General features: G+C 37.1%; 1 protein-coding gene across 1 annotated transcript in view; it reads left to right on the top strand.

The window, feature by feature from the left end:
- The window catches only part of SLC26A7 (solute carrier family 26 (anion exchanger), member 7), a 145,034-nt gene that overhangs the window by 78,702 nt on the left and 51,759 nt on the right, over nt 1-14,573 (top strand). Inside the window, exons 7-10 of the mRNA XM_012643539.1 lie at nt 1,767-1,849; nt 4,075-4,222; nt 6,704-6,817; nt 13,888-13,965. Coding sequence (XP_012498993.1) covers nt 1,767-1,849; nt 4,075-4,222; nt 6,704-6,817; nt 13,888-13,965 — 423 coding nt within the window. The remainder of the gene's footprint in view (nt 1-1,766; nt 1,850-4,074; nt 4,223-6,703; nt 6,818-13,887; nt 13,966-14,573) is intronic.

Genomic DNA, 14,573 nt, shown 5'->3' with positions numbered 1-14,573 from the left:
CTTGGGAAGATGCTCTGCAAGCATGCTTGGGGCCATTTGGGCAGGAAAAAGATATTATAGATTCCTGAGTATCTAGAACGTGATTCAGAAAGAGGGATACATATTTGAGATGGGCACATCCCCCCTGCTCCCACAAAGTTCCCTTCTTACGGGAAAGACTACAGTGGGAGGAGGGCCAGATTAGAACCCTCGAAAGCACTGGGCCACTAGGGGTGGGATCCCCTCTTGCCCACATCTCAGGGCAGTGCTGGCTTTATATGTGTATATGATATTGAAATAATAGTGAAGAAGAACAAATAACTTGATTGATAATGGAAGTTTAATTATGTTAAAGATATTCAGTAAAGAAGTAAGACACTGTCTGAAAGACTAATTCAGAGACTTAGGTCACTTAATTTTGACTATGTGCTATTGAACATCATGTATTCTTCCATTTCCAATAAGGAGTAGCTATGGTATGTTTTCTTTACAACTCACAGTATTTTCTGATCTGGTATAGATGTCTCATGAGGATTATGAGCAGTTAAAATTTATGAATTGGTTTGGGAATTTTTAAATGTGCTAATACTTCTGATTTTAACTTAATAGCCTGAATCTTTAACTACTACTAACTTTTTTAGAAGATAACTGCTATTATATCACAATATTTATAAAATTTACAGTATAACCTGTATAGTTTTGTTGCTTTTTCTCTTTTTTAAGATCCTCAATGGTGCTTTTCTTTTTAAGCCCATTTGATGTTTTTAAAACCTGTGTAAATTCAGTTAAATATCATCACAGGGAACAGAAAAACACAGATAGGAAAAAAACTCTATAAATTTATATTATTGGGCATTAATTGTTATATATTCCTTATTTTGCTATTGTGAATTTATTATATTTTTTCTGCCCATGCATATGGTAAATTTGCACTTTAAGTAGATAATTGGTGTGTGTCTTTTAACAAGATAAACCATTTCAAACTAATACCATAGCCACGTGAAATTTCCAGTATCTATTAAAATTATCAGAAGAATGAAAATGGATGGAAAACATTATGGTGGAATGGCTGGTAAAACAAAGTGTGAGCTGAGTTCTCACATGCATTTTAAAGATGATTATTGGTGTAGTTAGGAAACGCGAGATGCTGCTTATTAGCATACGTCAGTAACAGAAGAATGGGGTATCGGAGACTTCACGGTGGTCATTTTGGAAGCACTGAGCCCGACAGGCTATGAAGTAACATGTTTACTTCAAGAAATAGTAAAAGCTCAAAATTCAAAAAATTTCAAGGAGTCTGTAAATCATCATTGATTACTAACGGAGCAGGAATATTGATGCAATATCTCAAACTCTTGAGTGGTTGACGTCATGGAGGGAAAATGTACTGTCTTTATAAAGCATCCCTTCATGTCATAACAGACAAGTATTTAGGTTGCATTGTGTTGTCTTCACACACACAGACACACAGACACACCCCTATACATATATTCTGTATTTTGCTTTCCTTCAAAATTAGACATAATTGGGTTGACACAGGGTAGGATATTAGAAAAGCCATATTATTAGAATATCATCTAATTTTGAAACTATAAATTAAGTGCTATCAAAACTCAGAGGTACTTTTTGATTTTTAATATTTTATTAATTTTTAAAAATCTGTGAAACTGCTATATTACCCTTGGCAATTATGGGACACAAGAACAATGTTTACTTTTAAAAAGTGGTTTTAAGGTTTTTGAGATGCCAGTAATATTTTTTTTCTTTTTTCAAATGGAACCACACAGATTATTGCTGCATCATTTGCTTGTTATTGTACCAATATGGAAAACACATATGGATTAGAAGTAGTTGGTCATATTCCAAAAGGGTAATGTAGTCTTTTTTGTTAATATTCCTTGTTTGTTTGTTTGTTTTTGATGGAGAAAGGGACTGGGGGTGGGAGGGTATGGATTTCATTTCTTTTTGTCCCTGTGTAGGACAAAATTCTAATAAATTTCTACTATAAAATGATAGGAACAAATACTGCATGTATGGAGAAAAAGTAACTTCCTAGACTATTCACCTATTACTAAAGAAGTTGGTAATTGTTTTATACAATATTGCTTCAGGTAAAAGATCTGAAAAATATTTACAAAGCTGTTATTTAAAAAAAAGTGGAGGACATTGACTTTGAAAATTAGACTTGTGCTCTGGGATTCAGTCTGCCCTATTTCCCTCCCCACCACACATTTTTATGACTATTTTTATTTCATTTAAATCATAGTAAAGGTAGACAAGCATCATTTGAAATAGCAAACCCACAGGCCTGGGTAATGGATAACAGCAAGAGCGAGAGTGGAAGTGGAGGAGGAGGCGTGGTTCCCTACTTTGCCTCTGAACACTAAGAAAAAGTTTCACATAAGAGAAAGTGTTCATCTTAAAAAGGCAAAACGTTGTTCCAAATATAGGCTGAAAGAAAATGACGGCATGTTAGGCAAGAAGGAGGGTACCTTATTCCCTTTTAATGGGCTGTATATACAGCAATATTTATAAATTTGGGGCAAAGTTACAATTGTTGGGTCCTCTAAATTTTTATCTTCCAGTCCCAAATTTTGGTTTCTAACTAAATTAAAATGGAGGAACAGTAGAAAAATCCTTAGGGATTAAAAAGGGAATTTAAAAAATCCTCTGTCTTTAAACTCTGTAGGTATGGGCTAAGGATGATTATTTGAATCAGCTTCAATTTTCTCAAGGATTATCTGTTTTTGCACCTTTGAAAGTCAGTTTGTTTCTTTCTAGGTCATTTGTTATGAATAATTAAACATATTCAATTTTCATGAAATAAAAGTTCTTATACTTTGAAATAGTAGCAGTTGTATACAGGGTCTATCTTATGGCCTGTAATGATACAAATCAATTTGTCCTGGGGATAAATTTTAGTTAAAGTGGGTAAAAAATGTCATGCCTCTCCTCCATCCCCTCTAATTCTCTTTTATTTGAAGAAAACTTTTTAGACCCATCCTCTTAAAGGAATTATAAAAAGAGCATGGCTTTGACAAGAGATGGAAATTGAATCCTAGCCCTGCCATTCCCCTTATGACTTTAGATATGTTACCTAATCTTTCCCAAAATATTTCCTCCTCCATACAGTGGGTATAATGGTGCTTACTTTGGGGTTGTTGCAAGAATTAAATGAAATAGCTAATATGAAAGGACAGAGCATTCTACTTACATACTAGATATTAAATCAACATGAATTCTTATCTCATTTTCTTCTATTTTTGCCCAAGGGAGATATATATATATACACACACATATATATATATATACATATATATATATATATATGTATATATATATATATATACACACATACATGTTTTTTTTGGTAAGTTTCCCAAAGCATCATCGGGGATAAATAAATAATGATACTTTGGCTCAAGTGGTTTTCAAAAGACAATTAGACAATGGGTGGGCATTATTTGAGAGAAATATTTTAAACCGTTCTTCGAAATGGAGAAATAGCTAACTGTGGTCCTCTGTTTTGCAACAGAGGGTAGATGGAACCTTTATACATATTTTTCTTAACATATATAAGGCAGAGTTAAGTGTACCATGAAAGGATTGAGTTAAAAACATAATTAAGATAATGAACTCACTGGAAAATTTAGAGATTAGATCAAGAATTGTACCTCACAGTAAACTAGTGTTTGCATACAGCAATGTAGTATTCAAGGGAGGAAATACAGTCTCTAACGCCAGCCAAATAAACATTTGGAAAGGTTCGAATGAAAGAACATTCCAGATTTGCTTTTGTTCTGATACAGGAAATTTTTGTTGAGTCAGAGTTTCTGTGGTGTAGTCTGAATTCCCTGGGTGTAAATGCCAGTTGGATGCATGCAGCTGTCCCTGTGGTGTTCCTTGCAATTTTGCTTTTCTGCTAAATAATGTTGAAAACAAAGGGCTTCTAAGGGCAAGGCTGCTTGGTTTTCTCATGAGTATTTCACTTATTCTATGTAAACTTCAGAGTCATTACCACAGTTGAATTCATTGCAAGTCGTTACAGAAATTACATGAAGGTTGATGACTTCAATATGGTCTTTCTTTTTGCAGAATTCCTCCACCTAGAGCTCCCCGGATGAACATCCTCTCTGCGGTAATCACTGAAGCTTTTGGAGTGGCACTTGTAGGCTACGCAGCCTCACTGGCTCTTGCTCAAGGATCTGCCAAAAAATTCAAATATTTAGTTGATGACAACCAGGTGGAGTATGCCCCTAGTCCCTCTCTACTCCTGTCGTATTGTACTATGTACTCCCAGATCCTGAAAATGTTGAACTGATGAAAAATAAAACTTTCCTAAGTGTATAGCAAGAATGGGTAGAACAAAAGGAAAATCTCTAAATCATTCACAGAAAGCTGAAAACCTGGCCTTTATGGTTTTTAATATCATTGTATTTTTTTAAGAAAGAAGGACACCTTGATGTTCTTATTGACTTATTTTTAGCAGAAAATCCAAATATATTTATCATTGCATGATAACTTTTTGGGGGGAGGTTTGGGGCAGGATCTTGCTCTTTAGCCCAGGCTAGAGTCCCATGGCATCATCACAGCTCACTGCAACCTCAAACCTCTGGGCTCAAGCAATCCTCCTGCCTCAGCCTCCTGAGTAGCTGGGACTACAGGTGCACACCACTACGACAAGCTAATTTTTCTATTTTTTGTAGAAATAGAATCTCACTATCTTGCCCAGACAGGGCTTAAACTCCTGGCCTCAAATGATCCTCCTGCCTTAGCTTCCCAAAGTGCTAGGATTATAGGTGCACACCACCATGCTTTGTTAATTTTTAAATATTTTGTAGAGACAGGGTCTCCCTTCTTGCCTAGAGTGGTCTCAAACTCTTGACCTCAAGCAATCCTCCCACCTTGGCCTCCCAAAGTACAAGATTACAAGTATGAGCCATTGCGCCTAGTCCTAACTTTTAAAAATTATGAGTTTTGAAGTACAAGTAACACTAGTATTACTCTTAGTAAAAGACTAAAGGGTATGAGAGTCTATTCTTAGAATACCAAATAATACATATCATACCGATCATATGTCTGAATATACTTCTGCCAGTGTCTTGTTTCAAATCTTGTGGGGGCCCTGCAGGCTGTGCTGGTCTACAGGGGAGCTGCAGTGTGCTGGATATGAATGCCAAACTGCCTGTGTACAATCTCACTCTGATACGATGTGACCTGAATCCTCTCTGTGCCCCAGTTTTCTCATCTGTAAAAAAGTAGATTTATTCATTCCACAGATGTGTATTGAATCCTATATTCCAGGCACTGGTCTAGGTACAAGGGATACAACGGTGAACAAAATAGATCATATCTTTCCTCCACTTGAAACCTCCCAGTGGCTTCCCATCAGACTCCTCAAAAACCTCTTTATCATGGCTTACAGGGCTCCATGTGACAGCCCACTGTCCCTCTTCCTCTCTGGTTTCGTATCCCTTTTATACTCTGTTCTAGCCACACCACCTTGCTTGTCCTTGAACCCACTAGTCATACTTCTGGCTCAGGACATTTGCACTTGCTGTTCCCTTTGTCAGAAATTTTATTCCTCTAGATATCTGCTTAGCTTTTTATTCAAGTGCTCCTTCCTCAGGGGGTCTTCTTTGGTAATCAAAAATCTTAAACTCCAGATTCTTTCATGCACTACTTTACTCTCCGTATTTACCTTGTTTATTGCCAGCATTCCCCCACCAAAAACACAGTCCTATGAAGGCAGGGGTATTTATCTGTGCTCACTACCAACAGCAGAAGCAAGAAAATTGTTAGGAGGCTTTTGTCATAATTCAGGTGAGATTTGATGACTTGGACCGGGATGTAGTGATGGAGGAGATAAGTGGATGGATCCTGGATTGGATGTGGATGCCACCTGGGAAAAGGGGGTGGGGGGAGAGTCAAGAATAACTCTAACGCTTTTGGCCTAAGCAATTGGAACTTGAATTGGAGAAGAATATGGGAGAACCAGGTTGGGGTGTTGGCGAGCGATAGCCTAGTTTAGTAAGTTTGAGACACCTGTTAGCCACCCAAAGGGAGATGCCAAGTAGCAGGTTGGCTATACAGTCTGAAGTTCAGAAGAGTTTTTCAAGCTGGAGGCACAAATTTGGGAGTCGTCAATGTGTATTTGGGTAGTTAAGATGTAGATACATAAGAGAAGTGGTCCAATATTTTCAATCGGTTAGAGGAGAAGGAACCACAAAGAAAATTGAGAGGTGGTGGCCAGGGAGGTAGGAAGAAACTGCAGGGGTGGGGTGTAAGGTTCCAGAAGCCAAGTGAAGGAGCCTGTAGAAGGGAGAGGCAAGCAACTGTGTCAAATGCCTCTGTTAGGTCAAGTCAGGTAAGAACAAACTGTTGTACTTAACATTGTGGAGGCCATTGGTTGAGTGGTGGGAGTAAAAGCCTGATTTTAATGACTCACAAGATGGAGGAGAAATTGACAACAGCATAAATAAGTAGTTTTTCCCCGTAAGGTTGTTATGACAATTAAATAAATAAAGTGCTTAGAACAGTTTCTGGCTCATTGTAAGCACTCAATGAGTATTAGCTATTTTTATTATAATTGTTAAATATCACCTGGTGGGGAGAACAGAAACTGGATATAAATAAGCCTAGTTATTTGACAAATGGTACCTGTGGTCTCTAAAAGTTGTTTGTGATTAAGAAATCACACATTCTCCTGTTACGAATCTTGCAGGAATTTTTGGCCCACGGCCTCAGCAATGTGATTCCTTCATTTTTCTTCTGCATACCAAGTGCTGCTGCCATGGGCAGGACCGCGGGCCTGTACCGCACGGGAGCAAAGACACAGGTAACTGACTTGTTCCGCAGGGACAAAGGGACCGCCGGGCCTTCACTCCTATTCTTGGGGGTGGGAAGATTGAGCTTCTCTTTAAAGTCCTGAAAGTTTTCACTCCTTGAAATTTTTCCAAGTAGCTTCAAGGAAGTCTCTCTTTGTCTTCTCTTTCCTATGAATGACCCTTCCAGAAGCTGAGGGTTCAATGAGCAAACTAAAAAATTCTGCACGAATGGCAGCTTTATTGTTAGCAATCTTTGGAACGAAAGCTCCCTCTAGTGGTAGCTCTGAATTTTTTTGTTCTTTTAGCTCATCTACATAGTCAACATCATATTTTTCCGTTTTTATTCATTTCCTTTAAATAAAATAAAATAAATTATATGCAAAATAACCCCTTGACACTGAAATTCCTATACATAGAGATATATAATTGTTATAAGATGTCTGCACACATTTTGAGTTAAAGAAACAATTATTATGTTTTTTAGGAATGCAAATCAATTCGACATGTGTTGAGAGCCTGTGATAAACCAGGCATTATCCTGGGTACTGATAAGAGGATGATAATGATGATAGTGAAGATATTGCTGTTGATGATGATGATGGTCGTGATGTCAGTGGAGAAAATATTGAGTTGTGTGCCAGACATTGAGTGCCATACTTTTTATGTGAACAAACTTATTTAGGCAACCCTATGAAAGAGGTATAATTATTACCCTCAGTTTCTACATGAGATAGTCTAGAAGTTGAGGAAAACAGGGTTAAAACAACTTATCCGGGTCACAGAGCTAGTAAATGGCAGAGCAGGGATTTGAACCCAAATAGATTTACTCCAGATCTTGTACTCTTAACCATTGTTCCATACAAGATAATCGATGCATAGATTAATATCAGAAATGTACATTAACAGCTAACTATTATTGATACACTCTATGTTTAAAATAGGAATTGAATGGGAATTTATTAAAACACTGTATGTGACAAGTCAAACATTTATTAAGAATCTCTCCTATAGTAAATACTTTTTTTAAGTGGTAGCAAAATAAATTTTCAAAAGTATGTGGTTCTTGACCTTGGGAGCAAGTGGCAAGAGAAAAATGGTCAATGCGTATTAAAATACAGTATAAAACAAATTGATAAAATTAATATCAATATACCATAGAGCACAGGGGAAGCAATGACAAATTCTGAATGTATTATAATTTGACAAATAATTGCCACAACTCATCAGGTAGGAAGTGAAATCCTCATTTAACCTTATTAGGTGACACAAATAATTTGGTTGATTTTACACAGCTAGTGATTTCAAGTGTAGGTTTATCATGTGTAACAGCATAAACATTTTTGTAAACTATACTCTCAAATGTCTGTGATCTAACTTTGAATGTTTAACATATAGTCTACTTAAATGTCATCCCTTACTCTGAGGACTCTTCTATCTATAAAATTCTAGGATTCTATAGTAGTTTTCACCTGATTTCTCGTCAGAGTGGATATATTATGTTTCTTTCTTCGTGTTCAGATTTGATAAACATAGTGAGTGGCTAGGGGTGTGGGTTTCAGAGCCTGGGTCGTCCCCTGGCTCCATCACTTGTGTTTGGGTGACTTTGCACAAGTAACTCAATTAACTTAACCTCTCTAGCTTAAGAGGACTTGGCTGTTAAAGTAGAAATATTATAAAGATTAAAGGAGTTAGTACATACTTATTTAGCACAATGCTTGAACACCAAATAAATGCTCTTTAAATGTTACCAATTATCATTGATTTTGTTATTATTAAGTATTTTTAAAATAATAAAATATTTCCAGAATCTTTTTTTTAAACATTTAATATTAAAATGTGCTGGTTTGGTTGGGATGCAGCAAGACAATTTTCTAGTCCAAGTTTGCCCTCCAATTAGCCGCAGGATCCTTAAGCAAGTCAAGTTAGCATCTTCATTTGTCACAGGAGCAAAAAATGTTAGAGTAGGTCCCTGAGGTGTTTCCACCTTGAATGTGTTCTATATCTGGGGTTTCCTTAGGCATTTAAAAGCAGTTGCTTTTTAAATTCCTACTTTAGTAATAATGAAACCACCTGGTTAATCTTTGTAACTTTCAACATCAAATGTCTGAAAGACAGAATACTCTGAGAAAGCTTGTACTGATTTTTAAATCTGGGTTTTTTTTTTTTTTCATTTGACTTGAGCATAAATTTGTTTGATTAATAGGGTTGGGTTGGAGGGGTGCTCCTTCTTTTCACTGTTCTGGAGGCCACAGGTTTGAATGATTAGAACAAGAGAACTTTTCTAAGGACTTTTTATTTAACACAGTTTTTTAAAAAAAATTTTCTGCATGATATTCTTTCTATTCATCAGACTTCAAAAAAATGGAAAGAAATCTAACAAAACACTAGTTCAGGGAAATAAAGCTCTGTAGCAGAATATTTTCATACTGCTCTGCTTGTCGAGATGGTCTCTAAGTTTTTCAGCTATATCCATTAATCAGAGAAAGACTCTGATTTAATGTGCACACCCACAATGAGGACCCTTTCCTGTGGGAGTCATCTCAGACCCGTAACACTACAACGGTTAAGTTTATGCGGGTATCACCGATAACTGACATGATTTGAAGAAAGTACCAGGCGAGCCAAGTCTTAAAAGTTTTGTTCTAAATAGGCAATTTGTGAAAGCTGTTTTCTATGTGACATGGCTTCACAAAACAACCCCTTAAATACCTCTGTCTCTTTTAGGGACTAGATTTATACCCAGTAAACTAATCTAGAAGACATCACAGCTCTTCAACTTTTAGGCTAATGACAACCAATCGAAGGACCAGTGATAACCACCTTCCATTTGTTAACGAATTTACCAACTGACTTTTGTTCAGAAACACTATCAATATTTCCGTACTACAGTATTTCTGGGGCAAGTCATCTTTTGAAAATGCAAATAGGGTCATGTTATTTTTGCTTCAGGCCCATGAAAGGCTTTGCACAGTTATTAGGATTCAGCCCTGTCTGTTGCCCACCGGGCTCTGCGTGCTTCGTGGCCTGCTCCCCCCTCACTCTCAGCTCTCCAGTTACGTGCTCAGACAAGTAATTCTGCTTAGATAAATAGCACAAATAAATATTCTATTTCTTCCTTCCCTCTTTCTCTCTAAAGAATGTTGCATGGGAGGGAGCTCAGTGTCCCCTGGCTCTACTCCTGCATGCTTCTGTTCACTTCCAGCAGAGGAGACACACTGATGTTCTTCAGGGAGTTCAGGAGGCGTAACCACGAGGGATAAGAGACCACGTCTGCTGCAGATGCGGCTCAGCCACAACTGAAAACAACAGCTGGCGTGTTTTTCCGCAACATTGAGATTGTCCCCAGGTTCTAATTTGCCAAACTATATTCCGTTATTCTTTCGAAATTTGGCTCATTGCTTTAATTTTCTTGAAAGCCTTCTTAACCTAGCCTTGGTTACCCAGTATCCTCTCTTTTTTTCTCTTTCTGCCCTTCCCCACCTCTTTCATCATTTCACGACTTTCTACAACACTGTGTGTGCTGTGAGCTCGTCACCTACTTTGCATTCTTTGACAACTACATAGGGTGGAAACGACTACTATCTCAACCAACGTGTAGGTCTGGATAACTCTAATGCCTGCACTATTATATTTCTAAGTAACATGCACCACATATATAATATTTGGGAATGTATCAAGAAGAAAATATAGATTCTTTCATTATCTTTTATGTGGAATTAATTCTTAAATATGAGCAGTGATGATTTTAAAACAAAAAATTATCTTTGGACACTTAGTATGACATGGAAAGAGCTGAAGAGTAAAATTCTAGACAGTGTTTGCCCTGTCGATAATTAAGTATGTGAACACTTTTCTTTACTAGTTACAACCTAAGCCAACCTGAAACTTACCAAGAAGGAGCTACTTCAGTTTTGTTTTCTGAGATTAAAAAAAAGGAACAAGCTTATCTCTCTTGTTCTAGTTGTAACTTGCTTAAAATTTTCTCCCAGTGGATCAGAGAAATGCAAGAAAATATTACCTCCTCTGGAAAGTAACAAATATGAAGATCCTTGGAAATATAGCTCAAGTGGGTTATTATAGAAACCTGAAGTTAGAGAAGTCTATTGCATAGCGCTGCAAATATCTGATCTTAATTTAAGCTCTTTTTGAAATTACTGAGCTGGCCAATTATGGATGATGGCTTGGACTGCATGATCGCAAAGATTTTTTACAAATCCAAACTTCAGCATCTGGGCCTCTTATTTATGGAGAGAATGAATTTCAGTATTTTGAGAGCTTTGAGGCAGACACTATTACGTTATTAATTTCCATGACTTGGGGGTAGATACACCAGGCAGAACTGATAAGTCTTTCTTGTCCAGTTAGATGCACTTCTCTTGTGCAGTTAGAGGTACTTAACTTCTCTTTTGACCTAGGGTGTCAACAATGATAGGGCAAGTGCATTATGGGAGCTAACATAAGCCATTTGCTTATACGGTCTCTTTCTTTATATGACTTACCATCTAAAGTAAATAGATAGTCCTTTTCACCCATAGTTTGTCACCCTTTGCCAAATGAGATCCAGTTAATTCTTGCCTTACTCTGATTACAAGACTGAAATTGTAGTTCAGTAAGTGAACTGTTGTTGATACATACAAAGCATCATGTAAATAAAAGAGATATTAAATGTTATTTAGACAAAAGCCCAAATGTAGTTGTGACTTACTGTTTTTAAATACTAGAATTATTTAGTCACATTGTAATTTCTACAACAGCTCTAGTGTACTGTAATTTATCTAGGAACCTTAAAATATATGTGGCCTTCATGGATCCCAATCAGTACGTATTCCATGTTGCCTGCACGCGTTCTAACTCCCTAGCTCTAGGACCTTGGGCAAGTCGCTTTGCCTTGCTGTGCCTCAGATCCTTCCAAGAAGTTTGGACTCCTTCTGTCCAAAGTTCGTTTCAGCTCCTTGTACTTAGGGTTCTGGCTTCAGGTACATTGTAAGGGTATGAATGAAAAGTCCCACAAAAAGGGTGCATGCCATTGTCTTTTTGTCTTGAAATAAACCTTAGCAGTTGGTATGTTTTTTTCCTTCCATATAAACATGGATTTGCTAAGTCACATACTGGGCTCTCTGGCTGGATCCTGTGATTACACTTTGACACCCAGCTCTTTGCAGTCTGGTGGAATGACAAGCATTAACATTTTATTGTTTAAAAAATTTTTATCATATAAAATCACTAGTTACTCCTAAATATAGGAGTATAGTGACTATTTGGTGTATTATAACTTCTTTTATGGGCAATCATCAGTTCCCTAATGATTCATTTCCTATGTAAGAATTATTTCTCCCTTTGGGTGTGCTGACGAAGAGTTCCACAAAAAATGGAAGGGTGAACAGACGTCCTCAGCCTCCGCCAACAAGGAAAGGCCTGTTCTTGTGTCCCTTTGAATGCCCGCTTGCTTAGCTGATTAGTTACAGTTATTCCCTCTCCTCTCTCCCTCTCCCTACACATACACCTTTTAGCAGTGCCAGGTTCAGGGAAAGTGTGATGCTGGCTTTGACTTTGGGTGTGTACACCTGCATGAAAGCTACGATCACAGAACCCTTCCCCAATTTCTTCTTTAAAAAATTGGGTTTATGGAAGTATAGTTTAGATATAGTACAATTTATCCTTTTAAGGTGTGAAGTTCACTTTATTTGGAAACGTATATTGTTTTATAACTGTAAGCACAATCAAGATATAGAATATTTTTATCACCCCAAAAGCTGTCTCATGCCCCTTCGTCATCAGTTTTCTTCCCCCTCCTCCAGCCCCTGGCATCCTATAATTTACCTTTTTTTCAGAATGTCGTAGATATAGGATCTTATAGTATGTAGCCTTTTGTGTCTAGTTTCCTTCATTAGCTTAATGGTTTTGAGTTTTATTCATGTTCTTTTTTTATTGCTGAGTAGTATTTTATTTTATGGATGTGCGACAATTTATCTAATCACCGATTGGTGGACATTTCAGTTTTTTACAGATTATGGTGTTTACGAATAAAGCTGCTATAAATATTTACATATATATTTTCAGGTGGGCATATGTTTTCATTGTTTTCATTCCCCTTAGGCAGACCTGGGTCGTATGGTAAGTATATATGTATCTCCATAAGAAACTGCCAAACTGTTTTCAAAGTGGCTGTACCATGTTGCAATCCCACCAACACTGCCTGAGAACTCCAATTGCTCTGAGTCCTTGCAAGCCCTTGATATTGATTGTTTATATATTTATTTTTAATTTAAGCCATTTTAATAGGTCCAAATTCCCTTTGATATCTCCACAATGATGTGCTAGGCATCATTGTGGTCTTGTGAAAGCCATCTTCTCTCTTGTTAGGATGACAGTTTGGCTAAACGTTTTTATTAAGTCATGAACATTTGCTTACATGAAATCAGGTTCTCCGTCAAGTGGGCCATAGCTGTAGGAGTCAGGTGTTTTGAATTGCCTTTTGTCAGCAGGCTCAGTTGGGTAGAACATGATACTAAGGACTTTTCAGGATTAGTAAAATTAAGTCTGTTCCAATGCCAGAGACTGCTCCCGTATCCCCTATAACCAGTGCATAGCTACAGCCCTTACTAACAAAGAACTCCAAAGAAGAGTGTAAATGCTTTGGTGGAAATTTATCATCAGCACAAAAAAATCCTAAGCTGCGTATTCAGTTATTACCCAAACCACCTCCTACAAAATAAAGAGGGGAGTCAGGCTAAACAACAACAGGCTAAAGAACTTTTAATTGAAATGCCACTTTCACTATTAAACAAAAAAGCCATCACTGTGATGTGTGATAAAAGTTGATGGTGTCCTATTTCTTTGTGTGGAATTGCTTTTCTCTCATCACTGACTTAATTTGATTGCACCAGTTTGTCAGCTGTCACATTTGGCTTCCCTCAGCTGCAAAATATAGATAATGACAGTCTATGCAATTTAACAGTTATGTGCCAACATTTTGCTTCTTCTAATCAAGATGAACTAAGAATTATCTCCCCCACCCCCATAACTTTGGAATAATAAAGAGTTCAAGGCTTTCTTTTTTTGTCTGTCTTGTATTTTACAGGTGGCTTGTCTAATATCTTGCATTTTCGTCCTTATAGTCATCTATGCAATAGGACCTTTGCTTTACTGGCTGCCCATGGTACAGTAGTGCTTTTTTACTATCTTCTTTTTAACTTAACTTTTCATGAGAATCACCGTATATAAAATTTCTTGGAAGTGTAACTTCGATAATCCTATATCTGAAAATCATGATACATAAGTAAAAGTTAAATGGAGAAGGGGTGGAAAGCTATGACATTTGATGAGGGAGTAATAAGAGAATACCATGGCTGTTTTCTGCTTCTTGCTCTCATATAAAAATGGCGTTGTGCAACTGGATTAATTTTGTACTCGTGTGGGGGTGGAACTGTGCATACTATGTCATAAGAAGTAGATTTTGGTAGAATTTTACTATGTGCTTGGGCAAGGAAGTACATAATACATCTTCCCACCTTTGGTACATTCTTTACACAAAGTGACTCAGAACATTAGTCTCAGTGATTCACCTTGCCCTTCATAAGCCTGGGGCACCAAAGTGATGCAAATAAGATTCCAGGCTTAAGAGAGCAGGGTTTCCATCCTTTGCTGTTCTAATTTTTCATTTGTGTAGAAAAGAATAAATCATCCATGGGAGGGTCTTCCAATAATCAAGTTCACATTTCGAGAGAGTTAGAAATATCTTCAGATGAAACCAGATAACCAATATTG

Source organism: Propithecus coquereli, unplaced genomic scaffold (genome assembly GCF_000956105.1).
Source record: "Propithecus coquereli isolate 6110/MARCELLA unplaced genomic scaffold, Pcoq_1.0 Scaffold2, whole genome shotgun sequence".
NCBI lineage: Eukaryota > Metazoa > Chordata > Mammalia > Primates > Indriidae > Propithecus > Propithecus coquereli.
Note: the sequence above shows the minus strand (reverse complement) of the source record. Positions and strands in the feature narration are given on the sequence as shown.